At 44.7% G+C, this 17,688-nt stretch overlaps 4 protein-coding genes across 4 annotated transcripts; 1 reads left to right on the forward strand and 3 right to left on the reverse strand.

Moving 5' to 3' along the window:
• Positions 1-3,309: 3,309 nt before the first annotated feature.
• LOC125507210 (uncharacterized) lies at positions 3,310-4,790 on the reverse strand. Its single transcript, XM_048671862.2, has 4 exons — positions 4,709-4,790; positions 4,337-4,482; positions 3,906-4,068; positions 3,310-3,326 (listed from the first exon to the last, which is right to left on the reverse strand). The coding sequence occupies exons 1-4, from the start codon at positions 4,788-4,790 to the stop codon at positions 3,310-3,312; spliced, it is 408 nt and encodes a 135-aa protein (XP_048527819.1).
• A 2,277-nt stretch (positions 4,791-7,067) lies between these two features.
• Positions 7,068-9,611, reverse strand: LOC125510046 (uncharacterized). Its single transcript, XM_087521373.1, has 6 exons — positions 9,472-9,611; positions 9,289-9,385; positions 9,036-9,211; positions 8,725-8,803; positions 8,521-8,635; positions 7,068-8,201 (listed from the first exon to the last, which is right to left on the reverse strand). Exons 1-6 carry the CDS (start codon positions 9,527-9,529, stop codon positions 7,416-7,418), a joined length of 1,311 nt encoding a protein of 436 aa, XP_087377499.1. The 5' UTR covers positions 9,530-9,611; the 3' UTR covers positions 7,068-7,415.
• Positions 9,612-9,697: 86 nt separating this feature from the next.
• On the reverse strand, positions 9,698-13,627 carry ITPK4 (inositol 1,3,4-trisphosphate 5/6-kinase 4). The gene is made up of 12 exons (XM_048675133.2): positions 13,367-13,627; positions 13,228-13,263; positions 12,564-12,759; positions 12,299-12,387; positions 12,141-12,212; positions 11,862-12,064; positions 11,536-11,689; positions 11,220-11,333; positions 10,959-11,021; positions 10,560-10,696; positions 10,309-10,456; positions 9,698-10,146 (listed from the first exon to the last, which is right to left on the reverse strand). The coding sequence occupies exons 1-12, from the start codon at positions 13,517-13,519 to the stop codon at positions 10,006-10,008; spliced, it is 1,506 nt and encodes a 501-aa protein (XP_048531090.1). The 5' UTR covers positions 13,520-13,627; the 3' UTR covers positions 9,698-10,005.
• A 2,597-nt stretch (positions 13,628-16,224) lies between these two features.
• Positions 16,225-17,688, forward strand: LOC125556408 (serpin-Z2A-like). Its single transcript, XM_048719148.2, has 2 exons — positions 16,225-16,638; positions 16,727-17,688. Exons 1-2 carry the CDS (start codon positions 16,240-16,242, stop codon positions 17,612-17,614), a joined length of 1,287 nt encoding a protein of 428 aa, XP_048575105.2. The 5' UTR covers positions 16,225-16,239; the 3' UTR covers positions 17,615-17,688.

Below are 17,688 nucleotides of genomic sequence, written 5' to 3' on the forward strand. Positions count from 1 at the left end.
CTTCCTTCCCCCTTCTAGTTGAACTAAGAAAGAGGGAAACCTACTCCTAGTAGGAGTAGGAACCCCCCCTTGGGGCGCACCCTAGGAGGCCGGCCCTCCCCCTCCTCCACTCCTTTATATATGGGGGAGGGGGGCACCCCATAGACACAAGTTGATCTCTTAGCCGTGTGCGGTGCCCCCCTCCACAGATTTCCACCTCGGTTATATTGTCGTAGTGCTTAGGCGAAGCCCCGCGTCGGTAACTTCATCATCACTGTCACCACGCCGTTGTGCTGAAGAAACTCTCCCTCGGCCTCAGCTGGATCTAGAGTTCGAGGGACATCACCGAGCCGAACGTGTGCAGATCGCGGAGGTGCCGTGCGTTTGGTACTTGATCGGTTGGATCGCGAAGACGTTCGACTACATCAACCGCGTTACTTAACGCTTCCGCTTTCGGTCTACGAGCGTATGTGGTCACACTCTCCTCGCTTGTTGCTATGCATCTCCTAGATAGATCTTGCGTATTCGTAGGAATTTTTTTGAAATACTGCGTTCCCCAACAAAATAATACTTTACCAATGCACTATAAAATCAATATATTTTACTTCAGGCCCCACCATTATTATGTTGTATTATTTGCACCGTTTTAGAATTCATTGCTTTAATATGATGTGTAAAGTCAAGTTCAAAATGTTGATGCATATGTGTCTCGGCAACAATGGCAACAACTCGTGACACTGTGTGTGTGTGTGTGTGTGTGTGGTGGGGGGGGCTATGAGGGTACAATTGTTGGGGAACGCAGTATTTCAAAAAATTTCCTACAATCACGCAAGATCTATCTAGGAGATGCATAGCAATGAGAGGGGAGAGTGTGTCTACGTACCCTCGTAGACCGAAAGCGGTAGCGTTAAGTAACGCGGTTGATGTAGTCGAACGTCTTCGCGATCCAACCGATCAAGTACCGAACGCACGGTACCTCCGCGATCTGCACACGTTCAGCTCGGTGGCGTCCCTCAAACTCTAGATCCAGCTGAGGCTGAGGGAGAGTTTCGTCAGCACAACAGCGTGGTGACGGTGATGATGAACTTACCGACGCAGGGCTTCGCCTAAGCACTATGACAATATGACTGAGGTGTGTTTCTGTGGAGGGGGGCACCGCACACGGCTAAAACAATTGTCAACTTGTGTGTTCTAGGGTGCCCCCTGCCCCCGTATATAAAGGAGCAACGGGGAGGCTGGCCGGCCCTATAGGATGCGCCCAAGGGGGGCAATCCTACTCCTAGTAGGAGTTGGACCCCGCCCCCCCCTTTCCTAGTCCTACTAGGAAAAGAAGGAAGGAGAGGGGAAGGAGAAGGAAGGAGGGGGCGCTGCCCCTCCCCCTAGTCCAATTCGGACTAGGCCCGGGGGCACGGACAGCCCTTGGCTGCTCCCTCTCTCTCCCTTACGGCCCAATAAGGCCCATAACTTCCCCAGTGGTTCCGATAACCCTTCCGGCACTCCGATAAATACCCGATACACCTCGGAACCATTCCGGTCTCCGAATATAGTCATCCAATATATCAATATTTATGTCTCGACCATTTCGAGACTCTTCGTCATGTCCGTGGTCTCATCTGGAATTTCGAACTACCTTCGGTACATCAAAACACATAATACCGACCATCATCGAACGTTAAGCGTGCGATCGAACGTTAAGCGTGCGGACCCTACGGGTTCGAGAACTATGTAGACATGACCGAGACTCATCTCCGGTCAATAACCAACAGCGGAACCTGGATGCTCATATTGGTTCCTACATATTCTACGAAGATCTTTATCGGTCAAACCGCATAACAACATACGTTGTTCCCTTTGTCATCGGTATGTTACTTGCCCGAGATTCGATCGTCGGTATCGTCATACCTAGTTCAATATCGTTACCGCCAAGTCTCTTTACTCGTTCCGTAATGCAACATCCCGCAACTAACTCATTAGTCACATTGCTTGCAAGGCTTATAGTGATGTGCATTACCGAGAGGGCCCAGAGATACCTCTCCGAAACACGGAGTGACAAATCCTAATCTCGATCTATGCCAACTCAACAAACACCATCGGAGACACCTGTAGAGCATCTTTATAATCACCCAGTTACGTTGTGATGTTTGATAGCACACAAGGTGTTCCTCCGGTATTCGGGAGTTGCATAATCTCATAGTCATAGGAACATGTATAAGTCATGAAGAAAGCAATAGCAATAAACTAAACGATCATAGTGCTAAGCTAACGGATGGGTCTTGTCCATCACATCATTCTCTAATTATGTGATCCCGTTCATCAAATGACAACACATGTCCATGGCTAGGAAACTTAACCATCATTGATTAACGAGCTAGTCAAGTAGAGGCATACTAGGGACACTCTATTTGTCTATGTATTCACACATGTACTAAGTTTCCGGTTAATACAATTCTAGCATGAATAATAAACATTTATCATGATATAAGGAAATATAAATAACAACTTTATTATTGCCTCTAGGGCATATTTCCTTCAACAATAAGCTAAGAAATTAGCCCGTATAGAACCAAGAGAAAGATTAAGACATTTGATGAAGAAGAAAGATGGCGAATCCAGCGAGGCAGGAGGATACGCATATTTTCGTTTTATCCACTGCAAAAAACAACAAAACTATCTCTAATGAGCCACACATGATCTATGTAAAGATCTAGTTATTCGTTTTGGTCTGTGATATTTCTTTGGGTAAGGGAAAACTAGAGAAAAAGAAGCTAAATGTACATGTCGATTTTTTTGGAGTTGGAGGAATTAAAAAAAATATAGGACGTGTTTGGTTCACTGGTCGGTAACGCAAACGACAACAGTAACAGGTCGCAATGAGATCGAAGGGGTAACAACCCATTTCTTGTTTTGTTTGGCACATGCCAATAACGTTATCAGTAACCTTTATAGTGTTTGGTGTGACACTGTAATCAGAATACATCAGATAACTTTTGTATGCACGCCCGATTTCAAATTCACACAATTTCACAAGGTTTTCACATGCATTTAGTGGATGCTTCACTAGCATAACTTCAAACACATCAAACAAGTACATAATTCAAAAATATTTGCATTCATCCAAGACATCATTTAACCAGATTTTGAGACCATTTATAAATATCAACTCATTGGTACAAACTCATAATTCAATGACAATTCGAGATAAAATACATAATTAGTCCCCAAAATTTATTTTGTAAGACAAGTCCAAAGGCCAATTTCAGAATCTTGCAAAGTAGCTTTTCCAGTGACCATTCCTCTCATCTGCCACACAACCGATCTTTTCTAATCAACCTAGCTTCTTTTATCATCTGTCAATAAGCAAGAGTTAAATGAGAAATACATAAACAGACAGGAGACAACCACTAATCCAAAAATTAACAACAGAATAGGCACTGTGATTACAAAATTGTAAGCAATCCATAATTGTCATCATTTATTATGTTATTCACTAGCAAATCACTTGGCCTAGAAAGATAATTAAGAACTCTAATGATAATTTACTTGACATATCTAAGCAAATGCATATTATCCCTATTCATTGTAACTTAACATCTCATAGGTGGTTATTGAACTCTGTTATTCACCTGCATAACCAGCTTGTCAAGTAGAGATTGGATGGAACATATACTATGAAATGTCAAGCATAAGCAACAAGTCAACTAGATATTGCAAATGCATATACTAGCAACAAGTCAGGTAGAGGATGAAAATGCATATACTAACAACTAGTCAGGTAGAGATTGCAAATGCATATACTAGCTGCTAGTCAAGTAGAGATTGCAGCTGCTTATGACAACTAGCCAAGTAGAGTAGTACAGGTTATCAAACTTGATAATGTAGACTATAGAGTTTAGCAAAAGGGATTGTAGAGTTTAGCAAAAGGATACCAGCGAGCAATTTTAAGATGAACTCCCTCCTCAGATTTTCTGGAAGCATAAGCATCATGTTCATGTGATCTGGAGCTTTAGCAAATACGGATGCAGCCTCAACGATCTCACACCCAATGAAGCTAAGCCTAGTCAATTCACAACTTGCCTTCCCTTTTGATTTCTATTGAGGATCCTCTTGTGCTACTTCTCACGCCATTGATGTTGTGAATGATGTTGCCATTGTACCCACGTGTTGCGTTGCATTGTTCAGCTGGCTATTGAAATCTTGTAGCATTGTTGCAAAAGGATCACTTGGTAGTGTCACCCTCTTTGGCCTTGGTTCCTTCTTCGGCCTCTTGAAACTAGTTGCGTCCACAGAGCAAGTGTCAACAGACCGTCTAGTGGTACCTGTTGAGATTAGGTCCTCTTGATCATGTTCCTTCCTCGACAGCAATTTCATTTTGCAAGTTTACCACTGTCTCACCAAATCCTTTAACATTTTCCATCGTTGCTACAATCTTGCCATAAAGAGCATCCAGCCGCTCAAAGTACAGAAATGGGACACCATACAATCCCTTTGCCTCATTATGAATCTACATGTTTTTTTATAGAAGAAGGAACTTAGTCTCTGATAGAAATGTAACAGATCGGGGGTACATATACCAAAAGGAATCAAACAATAATATAAAAAATAACAAGGTAGGAAGGTACAACATCAAGCAATTCAACATTACAAACTACAATAGCAATGTGCACAACAACACTACAATAACATTTCAACATTGAAGGAGTTCAGTTTTAATGGATGAAGTGATCTAGCTTACAATATGCTTCATATTGTGCCTTCCCGCATTGAATTATCTTTCGGTTTGCATCCAATGTGAAACCACTTTTGGCTATCATTACTTCAAGAGCACCATATTTTGTCCTAAAGTGCCCCACTCTTGACTTAATGTGCGGAATTGAAGAGATACCACAACCCAAGCACTTCTCGGCAAGATGCTTCTCCAATATCGCCAGGTATCCATTTTTGAAGTTACCATCTACCGTCCACCTTGGATCTAAAGACAACTCATACAAGGCTTTTCATCATCCTCATTCGAAGTCCACTTCCTGTTATTCTTGCTTCTTCCACGGGACGTACTTGAGTTATCCACATCCATATCTAAAGAAGGAATAACTAATACAAATGAGAAGGAACACACACACACACATGAAATGGAACAAATACAAATGAGATGCAATTGAAACAAAAAGAAAGTTGGAAGAAAAAAATGAAAAAAAAGTAGAAATGACTTATACCTCAATTACCCCTAGCAGCCCTATGTCTGCTATACATGCCCTGCGCAAGAACATTTCGAAAGTTTGTCCGCTCATTCGAAGTTGAGAGAGAAGTGATGAATTCTAGTTGGCCTAATTCTCCCTCCATGGTTTCCAATGTTTCTTGCATTATTGGCTTGTCATTATTGAGTGGGTTGAGCGGCATATTTTGCAAGATAAGATTGTGCTAGAGTGCATATGCTATGATGATTCGACATTGTGTCTTCAACTCTTCATAGAAAAAAAGACGGGGACCCAAAAATCGCCCACTGATTCTTGAGCCTTCTAAAGGACCTTTCTACAATATTTCTGGCTCTAGCATGACACATGTTGTAATACTCATCTGCACTACGAGGTGGGTTATGTGTTGTCCAGCCACCCAAGTGGTACCTTTGAGCATGATATGGAGCTAAAATCCCTCTGGCATCTGTGTAACCAGCATCGATAAGGTAAGATTGATCTTCGGGGACACGGAACCCATTTGGCATTGAGATGGCACCTCTAAGAACGCGATCATCATGTGGAGAACCCTCCCAACCAGGTAATATGTAGATGAACGACATGTCATGTGCACACACACCTGACACATTTGTATCTATACCACCCAATCTTGATCGATATCTTATTTTCATATTAGCCGGGACGGTTACCCCCATGTACATTACATTTCCCCGAATCAAACACCTCCATAATTTATACTGAACTTCTATACTTATGTATAACTTACATGTTTGCTATATTTTTAACTTATAATTTGCTTAATTGGCATAGTCAAGCACACTAACATTAGTACTACCATAATGATATTTGGTATACAATTATTATGTATATTATTCTAAAATACATTCATGTTGTGCTATTTGTATTTTCTAGAAAAACCTTCTCGATTATTTATTGGAAAATGTATAAATAAACTATGTAGTGTGGGTTGTATGTGTAGTATTTTACCATTCTTAAATATACCCATGCTAGAGATCTCTAAAGCATACCATGAAACAAATATCTCCATAATAGTTTCTAGTGTATCATGAGATAATCATTTTATAGAGCCTCTAGCTTATAAGATGAACTGTTGGAATTAAATATTCATCAGTATTTCTTGGTCAAATGTGTTTTGCAAGTTATGGTGATTTCAGTAATGGATGAGTTATGCCTAATGCAATGTAGAAGTAACATTCGCAACCCCTGCATGCCCGGACCGCGCGGTCTGGAGGTGTTTTGTCATCCAACACAGTCCCGCATCCGTTTGTGAACCGGTCCGGACATCCGGACCGCTGCCGCGCACACGTATGACACCCCTGGCCCACCCAAAACCCTCTCCCATCCTTTCTCTCCAATGGATTTCCCGCGCCACATTCATGCTGGCCTAGAGCCGCAGCAGCCGACATTAATGTCGTGCGATGTGACCGGACAGGAGGGCAGCGTTGACCGACGCGACCAGATGGGAGACACCGCAAGCAGGAGCCGGTGTCCCCCTAAGCAAGCAGGAGACACCCGGAGCCCTCATAGGCGTCGGAGCTGCCGCAGTTGCACATCAACCTGGCGCCGGGCACGGAGATTGTGTACCTCTTCGACAATAAGTAGTTTTAGGTATGTACAAAGTATGTAGGTTGTTTATCTGCATTGCTAGTATGGATTTGAGGTATGAAGTTTGAGGTTCATGGATGTGATGGATGTTTTCTTTTTTTATGCTGCGTTTGAAGGGTGAATTTTGGTACTTCCGGTTGTAGATGCTCTTATTAGGCAGAATCGCGACTAAACTTTTCTCTGACCGGCTATGGCAGCTCCACCCCTCCTTTTGATTAGTCTATCCATGCGAGTTGTTTCAGCGAACTTGAAATTTCATAGAAATGAACCCGCAATTTTTTTCCATAGAAATGCATTTCTTTTACTGAATGTACCAACGATTTCACTGCTTGAGCGACTTGTATTACAAGACAGTTCTGCTACTCAGCGTGTAGACTGTCCATTCAGCTACATGGTGAAAATCTCTATTGCAAAATATGAACCTTTCAATCAAAAGTACTCCCTCTCTACCATAATATAAGAACGTTTTTTACACTAGTGTAGTGTCAAAAACACTCATATATTATGAGACGGAGGGAGTACTTTGCATACATTTAGGCAACGGAAAGTTCTTTTCTGAACCGAATGTTGCCATCTCCTTCCTGAAAATTCAGCCAGGATGCTGAATGCCGGCAGGGGAAGCTACCCAACCAGCTTCTTTCCATGGCTTCCAACCTTTTGCTGCCTCTGCTGCTCCTTCTCCCCGCCTGCTCTCCTCCTCCCCTTCACCACAGCCCCGTCAGCGGCATCGACACCGTTACCAGTAGCCGGCTCATGGCCACCTCTGCTCCTTCCTCTTGCCGCTGCCGGCAGTAAAGAGGGGTCTTTGCCGATACCTGTTGCTGCAGCCGGTTGACGTGGCACTCTTCTTGCAGCGCCGCCATTGCCGGCATCGACCTTCAGGTCCTTTGCACCAACCGACACTCTTCTTGTGGCGCCCCCATTGCCAGCATCGACCTTCAGATCCTTTGCACCAACCGACACTCTTCTTGTGCCACCACCATTGCCAGCATCGACCTTCAGATCTTTTGCACCAACCAAAGGATCCTTGGTCCGAGCTCTTGGGGCAGCCGCCGTGACATTCTTCATCGCGGGTTTGTCTGCGACGTTCTTGGCTGCCTTTGTGCTGCCTGGGGCTACGGTCTTCTTGTTTGACGAGGTTTTCTTAGCTGCCTTGGTGTCTGTTGTAGGAGCTGCCACTGCATTCTGCAGCCTGTTTCCCAGAGGTGTGTAGCTTGATCTCTTGTCTATTTTGTAAGATGGGGACTCTTGTTTGCAGAAGGCAGGGGACGGTCCTCTGGTGCTGAGGTTTTTCTCTGACGAAGAGCTGGGTCTTGCCGTTGGAGTGGCCGACTTTGAGGAACTGGACGTCGTAGGAGATTCAGATTTCGTCGATGTGCTACTGAGTGCATCGAGCTTTCCTGAGAACTGTCAAAGTTTCACAATGTCAAGAAATAAGATCAATGAAAAAAAAATGAATAAATCGCGAAAAAAAAAACAGCTAGTCTTCTTTGGTTTGGTGGATAACTTTGACGGTCACCCATGTGGTATTAGAAGATGATTTTTTTTATTATAAAATGTTCTGCAATCCTCATGCGGTATTTCAACTTGGTGAATGGTGAATTACTTCGATGTGTCATGATTGTTTTTATTTTTTTTTATGATGTGCGGAAGAGGTGCATGTCTTTTCTAAGGTAAGTAGAGTGAAAGTGTTGCTATTACTGTGAAGACTCGATAGCCATCATACCCTTGAAGTTTTAACTGGTTGAAGGATAGGCAGCTCCCTCTGGAAAACCATTTGGGCGGAATCAGCTTCCATCTCAAGGGAAGCGAACAGCGGGGTGGCAGGAGGAGTCTTGAGCCTGAAATCAAATGAACCGCCCCGATTTCAAAATACGCAGTAGAGAGAATAGGTCAACATGTTTTTACTGCAAGCAAATTCCATCTTTACCAATCGTAATCGTTCTTTTCGCCATCTGTGAGTAGGTAATCTCGCTTCCCCGAGGCGAGTTTGAACATGCGGCGGTCACCTATATTCAGACAAAAAAAGCGTTCTAGTCAGATTATCTATCTTCCAAGTAAAGATGTGTATCAACTTCCCTAGATCTTCCAACAGTTTATTGATACCAGTGACACAAAATCTCATCATCTTAGCCCCGGACGGCGATAGCAGAGGGGGGGGGGGGGGGGGGGGGGATAATTGCATCTCGGCGACAAAAATGAACACGCAAAGAAGTGAAAATATAAGAGACAACACCTGACCTTGGATGGCTTCAAACTCCACGGAGTACATTGGGTCAAGGAGGTTCACCTCCTTCTCCTGATCATGCCTGTACAGTTCCCCAAAGAGAAGCAGGCTCTCGTCTTCGTCCTTCCGCGCCGGAGCCGACGCGGGTGTGCCCCTCGCCATGCCGGAGAACCTCTTCATGTGCTCCATTCTTCAGGCGCTCAATGCAGGGAGCAGAGTAAACAGCCAAACTAAAGGTGCCGAGACACAGGGAGAGCAGGTACATACATGCATATATTGCATACAGTGACGGAAGCTTGCCTGAATAACAAAAGGCCAAAACTGTGCCGGCAATCCTGAAAGTTTCCCTGGAGCTCCACGCGATCTGCACAAATGCAACAAATATGTTGGCGAAAGGGACATCAAGATGCAGCCGAATGGAAAGTATTATTACATTACATTGGGCAGTACCGTTTCTTTCTCCTTGGGCTCCACATGGCACAAATTTGTTCAGTTTTGGCCCCTTCATAAAGGCCAACTGTAATTGCTTTCAGTGTGCCCCCATATAAAAACCATGCCCATAGTCGGCCGAGGCCGGGGATAAATCCGCAGCGACGACGAAAAAACAGGCTTTCACATGATATAATTCACATACAAAGAACAGAGTAGATGCAGAGAGAAGCAGGTTGCTGGTCTATGCAGAGCAGAAACAAGCATATCATGTCACTCACATTGTAGTACAGTGTCTACAGGGCCACTCACATTCACATGTAAATCATACACTTGTACGGCAACCAGTTTTAACTCCACAGTTGAGCGGTGTCGCTCCCAGATTAGTACACATCTCTGCCTGCAAAGTTCCGAAGTACTCTACGATTCTAGGCGACAAGAAGCCACTTCTAGACAGATTGTTGATTCAACACCCAGTAGTGGTGATCTCCACCAAATGGTGCGGATGTTGTCGCCGTTATTGTATATGTTTTTTCTCGAGGCCAATGACTAAGTTCACACCTTCCCTTTCTTCGACTCGTATGACTGCCTGATTGCATCCCAGAACGCAGGCATCGCCTCGGAGTCAGGAACTTCTTTGAATGACGGAAGATAGTTTAGGTCCACTATGACATGGTCTCCACTGCCCTCCTGAACCTGCGTATTCAAAGGCTATGTTTACAGTTCCGAAGTAGAATGCGCAACAACAAAAAGATAATGGTGACTGTAAGTGTTTCAGACTTCCAGTGGGACGAAGTTACTCTGTTTGTAGCTGTACCGACTACTAATAGCACAAACCATACAAGAATAAATACTTACAACAACATCAAATCCAAAAATTGTTAGTCCAAGTGATTCCTTTAACAATTTTGCAGCCTCTTCCACCACACCGATGTTCAGAGATTTGTTATCATGTACCCTGTTCAGCAGCAGCTGCTCCTTGGTAGCCACTGGAAGAGTCTTCAAACTGTGAAGCAAATTCAAATAATTTGGTATGGGAAGTACACTTTAGCAGATGAATGAAAAAGACATCCAACATCATGCCGAAAATATATACTTCCAAACTTTACCTATTAAACGTAAGAGGTTCATCCCCCGATGACGATTTTAGCAAATTTGCATTGGGCATTGAAGTTTTTACAGCATGAAAAACCTTGTCTCCAATTACATAAAATTTGTATATCTTGGACCCGTGATCAATGTATTCCTACATCACATAAATAAAACCTACACATCAGAATCTCCCGGTTGTTTCTGAAGATGAATCATCGCAAACGGTAGTTCACAGGTACAGATCTGCAGAGTGCATCAAGACTCAACACGGAATGCCTCATGAGTGTCAAAATTGAAGGAAAACACACAAGATGTGATTAATCGTCAAAACATATAATACATTAAGTGTATTATCAAATATGCCCATTTCCTTCCAAGGCACCTGCTATCAGAGAGGAAAAGGCAGAAAATTGTACCTGTAGAATAGCTGGAAGAGGCACACTAAGGTTGCTAAACTCTTCAATTTGGAAAACTAATGCCTGCAGACAACGATTTTTCATTTAGATGCATAATTCAAAAGAAAGCAAATAAAATTCCAAACTGAAAAGGGATCAAGTAGCACAATAAGTCAGCAAAACCATCTTCGTAGGAATGGTGACAAAAGGATATGATTGGAAATTAATATAATACCCGAACATTCAGTTGATGTAGAACTAAATACAAAGACAATAAGCTACCATATTGTGCGCATCAGCGACTCCACATGCTACTTGTGGCTTCACGATGAGTGGAAATGATAAATTAGCTTCTGCTAGTTGCTTCTGTAATTCACTGCCATTGAATTTTATGGCCTGCATTGGAAAATAGCAAGAAAACTCAATAGTCAAGACAAAGCCGATTGTAGACAATAAAACAATGCAACATGCATTGCACATAAATGCTCTTCAGAAGTGCATGAAGACAGGAGTGTTTAATGATGGTAGATGTCAGTAACATACAGTACAAAAGCCATGAAGTCATACTTCTGCATAAGTGTAATTCAAATAAAAAGACCTTCAAAGAATGTGGTGCTCGGAGTTTGGGCCTTCCTTCAGAGCCAAGTTCTTGCAATCTAACTAGAATTTCTTGGATTTGCAGACGATCAAGCAACGGGGAAATATTTTTGAATGGATCAATGATGCAAAAATCAGGGTATTCTTCCATAAACCTGCTTAACAAAGAGGATGATAGTGAAAACAGAATGAGTATAATACTTCAACATATCAACCTAAGAAGTTTCTGTTACAAATTATATAAAGCAAGTTATCAGATGGTTGCTACTTGTTGCTAGAAGATACGAAAGTGAAAATCCACTAAATTACTTCTGTAATCGATTGTACCTTATAACTTCAGACATTCCTGCAGAAAATGAAATTCCCCTGGGAAAACTGATGGAGCAATTTGGATCAATGGTAATGATCTCATCCGTCATTTTGTGGAGGATTATGTCAACTTCTAGAAGTTGAGAGGCTAAAGGAAGTTCAAATGAGAGTGGGACAAAGATAAGTCCATTTTCACTAGGATAAATGGGAAATGCTCCTCTCTGCAAGCAACATAGGAATAATGATGTTCCAGCAGAGATCAAATATGTACTTAGTAACACATTATAGAAAACTTGCCTTGGCAAAGTCTTCCTCACGGGATGGTTTCATTGCATAGCCAACCATCAAAATAGATGAGCTAACTATTTCCTGGATGAAAGAACACATAATTTCGAATTTAGTGCATTACAACATCACAAGAAATATGACCAAGTAGACATGAATGACAATTTAACCTTTTTAATTAAAGTAGCCAAAGTGATAAGCAGCTCTTGAAGCTTGCCAATATTTACAACTCCAGAATCTTTTGTTCCACATTCACTATCTGGATCATAAGAAGAATATCAATAGCCCTCAAAGATAATATTAGCACCTCCTTCCAATATGTAAAACAGCATGGGCTACACAGCAGATATATCATTGATGAAGTCCTAACGCCAAACAGCTAGTTGGAAACAGCATGAGATGGACAATTAACATTTCTTCCTGATTTATGCTTACCTACAGCAATAACCTTCCAGTTGTGGCTCTCAAGTTCAGAAAATAGATCTTCATCAACTCTGGAAGTAGCATAAAAACAAGAACTCGTTCTGCTCCACTCTAACATCAACTCATTTAGTAAGTGATTCCCAGTTGGAGCAGGTAGTGATATATATCCAAAGGAGTTCAAGTCTGCTGTCATTTCAAGAAAGCCTGACTGATAAAAGCAACAGAGAAGCCCCGTGTAAGCGTATACTACCTTACGGAATGATGTAAAGCATTCACAAAACAATGCCTTCAGAAGAACGGGAATGTATGCCGCAAGCCAGCAATACCAGTTTTTTTCATTTCATATGGGAGGGTACAGATATTAGCGCAGTAAACTGAGGGTTATAAAATGTTTGGCCAGAAATATTGCAAGTTTTAACCGCACAGCAGGATTTAGCAGAAGAAAACTTTGACAGACATCAAGAGTGATCAGTGCAACGGGAGCATCTGGAAATAAATCTAGCTGGATATATTGGTTCATCTGAAGTGATCATGCAAACACTTCTGTTTTAAGTATACTCAGCTCTGTATAGCCCTCATCGCGAATCATAAACAGTACAGTACAAGTATAACTGGGATGAATCAAACACAGTAACTTGAAAAAAAAAGGTTCAGAAGGGGGTAGAGACAGATGTACCACAGTAGTTGGCATTTCCTCCGTATGGCAAATTGCCTGAAACAAAAGGAGCAAGAAGATGCAGTCAGTGGACTACAAGGTACTGGTATATCATAATAATTCATCTCAGAGCGCACGCGGTGAAGAGCCGGACTCATACCACGCCCAGATTGGAGTGGCGCAGCCGCCGCAGCAGCGCCTCCGCCCCGGGACGCAGCGTGGGCACCGGCGCGGCCTCCTGCGCCCCTGCACCGACGGGATTGAGGAGGAGGGACGCATCCAGCACCAGCCGCACAGGTCGCTCCATGGCCATGGCTGCGGGGTTCGGGTCTCTCTCTTCAGCTTGGGGTGTTGGGGCCGGACTTGGAGGAAGGAGAAGCTCCTGAGCGGTGGGGCCACGTGTGAGGAGGGCCAGGTGGGTCTTCCGGGCGCGTGGCAGACAGGTGGCGGGTCGTGGCGAAATGCGGAAAGCACCTTCTCCTTTTATTTTTTTTTCTTTTCATTCTTTAATAAGGCTGATAGTGGCTACTGGCTGGTGTTGCAGGGAATCCGGTGCACTGTGTCGAGGAAAACGGACGTACCGCGTACGTCCTCATTCTTTTTAAAAATATATATAAACGGCGGGCATTTCAACAAATCTGACAAACACCGATACAAATAAATATTAAAGACCCAAACAAAAAATAAATTTTACACCATTGTCCCTAAAGTCTTTCTATCTCCATCTTTCTTTGTCACCCTCATTATTGAAGAAATTGTCGTGAAAATGGAGCGAATGCAAAGACCACGTCATAGACTTCAGCAAAAATACATGCCACAAGATGCTATAGGAACTACAGTAGAAATCTACTGCAAGATGCATGACAAGGCACATGCTTGAAGAATGTCGGCGAGGTTACTAAAGATCTATCGTAAAAAAACCGATGCGAAGGGAGAAGAACAACCATCTTAGGCTAGAAGAAGAGAGGCACTCTTCCTTTTCAAAAGTCTTTGATGGCAGACTTTTCGGCTTCATTTGCAATACGAGGAGCACTCAAACATCATCCTCGATCAAGTACTCCACATATGCATATCCTTTCTAAAATCAAACTCCCACGGATAAAACGCAGGGAGGTGAGGCCAGCGTGTAGAACATAAGGGCATCTTCAACGTGGACCTCTAAATCGCACGCACTCGTCCGGACCAAGCGGAACAAACGTGATTCGTGACCCAAAAACTACTTTGATTACATCAAAGATTGCAGGCATCGAGCTAGGAACTTCTTTGACAACGGAAGACACTTTAGGTCCACTATGACATGGTCTTCGCCACCCTCTTGAACCTGCATATCGAACGTTGGGTTTTACATTTCTAAAGTAGAACACACGCCACACAAAGCAAGCAGTACGCAACCGCCTTCTCCCCTAAGAAAAGCCTAGGGTTCCTTTGCATCCCGCCGGTCCGCGTCGTATCCGGTGACCTTAGGGCCATTGCGGCGCGGTGGATCCCGGCCCTTGCCGGCGGGAGGGCTTTGTTATTTTCAGATGTTTCCTCCAGTTTCGTTAAGCTTTGTTTCCTATTCAGAAAGACGAGATGGTGGCGGTTTCCTAAAGATGGAATAAGGTTCGCCCCGCCTAGCCTCCGTCTTGGTGGTGTGTCGATCTAGCATCGTCGGTGGGCATGTGGATGCGTGTCTCCGACGAATCTGTCCTTAGTGGATTTGCTCGGATCTGGCCGTAGTTCGTCTACGTTCGTGTGTCTTTAGGTTAGATCCTTCCGATCTACGCTACTCTTCATCGGCAGTGATTGTTGTTCTGCTACGCTGGCCCTATGGGGTCTTAGCACGACAACTTCTCAACTGTCTATTACAACAAGTTTTGCACGGCTCCGGTGAGGGAGGGGCGATGACAGCGGCGCGCCTTCGGCACACTTCGGTGCTTGTAGTCATGGCTACGTGGTCTACGGATCTGGATGTAATTTTTATTATTTCTGACGTTCGTTACTGCCATGATTAAAGATGAATAGATTGACTTTTTTCGGAAAAAATAGAGCACGCGCCATGAAAAGCTAATTGCGACCAAGTGTTCTAGATCTTGAGTGGGACAAAATGTTCAGTAGGCCACTAATTAGAAAAAGAAGAATATTGAATGGGAAATACATGAAGGCATATTTTGCCTGCTAATTAGAAAAAGAAGAATATTGGACTCCTTTTCTTTTCCAGCCTAAATAATTTAATTGCCGCTAATCAACAAATTATCCAAAGGTAATATCATCCTAAATTGTCTAGGATTATGCGCCTTGATCATCATGCCCTTTATGGAGGGAAGGAGGGAAATAGATTAAGACATATTTTGCCCGCCATAGAGAAAAAGAAGAATATTGGACTTGTTTATGGGAGGCAAGCTGAACATAGATACGTAATGCGGTATGCACTGGTCCATGAGAAGCAGGGTCTGATCTGAGTGTGGATTTTTGGAGGCCGAGCTCCAGTGAGCTCGGTATTTTGAAAAAAAAAACGTATTCAAAAGTATCAAAAAAATCTTTAAAAAAATACCATGAAAACTTATATGTATTCTGCAAGGTGTTAATTTTGTCGAAAAATGTTGTGATTTGTAGGCTGTACAAAAATAACAAATTTCTGGCCCGATAACAAAAATAAAAGGCCCATTAAAAATGCATATTTGTCTTTTTCCTGTACTCCACATGTAAATGTATAATACTGTGAAATTTTGCATATACATAGTATACATGTGCATGTGTGTTCAAAAAATAAATTTGGAATTTTTCACGCTTCAAAAAAATAAAAATTGAAAACGAGCTCACTGGAGCTCGGCCTCCGTTGGCATTTTTCCGGGTCTGATCTTCCCTTTTATTTCCTCTTTGAGTTATCAACCAATGGTATTACTAACGGGGAAGAGACACAAATCTATACGTCTGGTTGCTCCGATCGTTGCACGTATAAAGTGTTCAAGTCCTCAAGGCCATATATATAAGCGCACAAACCCGGGACATCAGATTCACCAAAGAAGCCAAACCTAGCAAGGGCCAGACAAGATGGCACGCGGACGCGGGTTCACGGGCTCCGACGCGCTGACGGCGCTCACCCACCGCCTCGCCGACCAGTTGTCGGTCACCAGGGAAACCCCCAGCAAAGTCGCCTTCTCGCCGCTCTCTATCTACTCGGCTCTATCCCTGGTGGCCGCCGGGGCCCGCGGCGGCACCCTGGACGAGCTCCTCGCCGTCCTCGGCGCGAGCTCCCGCGACGAACTCGCCGCGAACGGCCGCTTCGTGGTGGAGCACGCGCTCGCCGACCGGTCGCCGTCGGGTGGGCCACGCGTCGCGTTCGCGTCCGGCGTGTGGCACGACGCGGGGCGGGCGCTGGAGCCGGCCTACAGGGAGGCCGTCGTCGCCTCCTACTTGGCCGAGATACGCGCCGTCGACTTCCGCAACAAGGTCAGTGTCTATGTCTCATCACGTCATATATAGTTTGTATCCATGAATCCATCCATGGAGATTGACTGATTGCTGTCGATCGGTGCAGGCGGAGGAGTCGAGGGAAGAGATCAACAAGTGGGTCGCGGCGGCCACGGGCAAGCTCATCGACTCGATCCTCCCCCCGGAGTCGGTGAGCGAGGACACGGCTGTGGTGCTCGCCAACGCCATCTACTTCAAGGGCAAGTGGGAGACGCCATTCAAGAAGAAGAACACCAAGGTGGAGCGGTTCTACCTCCTGGACGGGACCGCCGTCGACGCGCCCATGATGCGCACCGGGCGGAGCCAGTACGTCGAGGAGCACGACGGCTTCAAGGTGCTCCGGCTGCCGTACAGGTCCCAGGACCCCGGCGCCTCCAAGAAGCGGCCACGCTCACGCCAAAGCGGCACCTCATCCAGAGACAATCCTGCACCACTGCCGCGGTACTCCATGTGCGTCTTCCTGCCGGACGCGCGCGACGGCCTGTGGGACCTCGTCGGCAAGATCGCGTCCAGCCCGAGCTTCCTGCGCGACCACCTGCCGGAATATGAGGTCGATGTCGACGAGTTCCGCCTGCCCAAGTTCAAGGTCTCCTTCTACGGCAAGCTGTCCTGTGTGCTTCGGGACATGGGACTCGTGGCCGCGTTCAAGGCCGACAAGGCTGACCTGACTGACATGGCGCCCGACGTCGAGGATGCCTCGGGGGAGCTAATAAAGCGGCTGGTGCTCAAGGACGTTTTCCACAGGGCGGTGGTCGAGGTGAACGAGGAAGGCACCGAGGCGGCCGCCGTCACCGTCTGTGAGGAGGAAGATGAATCGGCCTGTCAGCCTGTCGATTTCATCGCCGACCATCCGTTTGCCTTCTTTGTGATCGAGGAGGTGTCCGGTGCCGTCGTCTTCGCCGGCCATGTGCTTGATCCTACAAAACACCAAGACACATTACACGACGTGGATTAGAAACTCGACTATATTTTGTATCTCCAATAGCCACCCGCCAACTAATGACTCGAGCTTGTGAATTTTTATTTTTA

The sequence above is a fragment of the Triticum urartu genome, chromosome 5A (assembly GCF_056163025.1).
Source record: "Triticum urartu cultivar PI428250 chromosome 5A, HENAU_Tu73, whole genome shotgun sequence".
In the NCBI taxonomy this organism is placed as follows: Eukaryota; Viridiplantae; Streptophyta; class Magnoliopsida; order Poales; family Poaceae; genus Triticum; species Triticum urartu.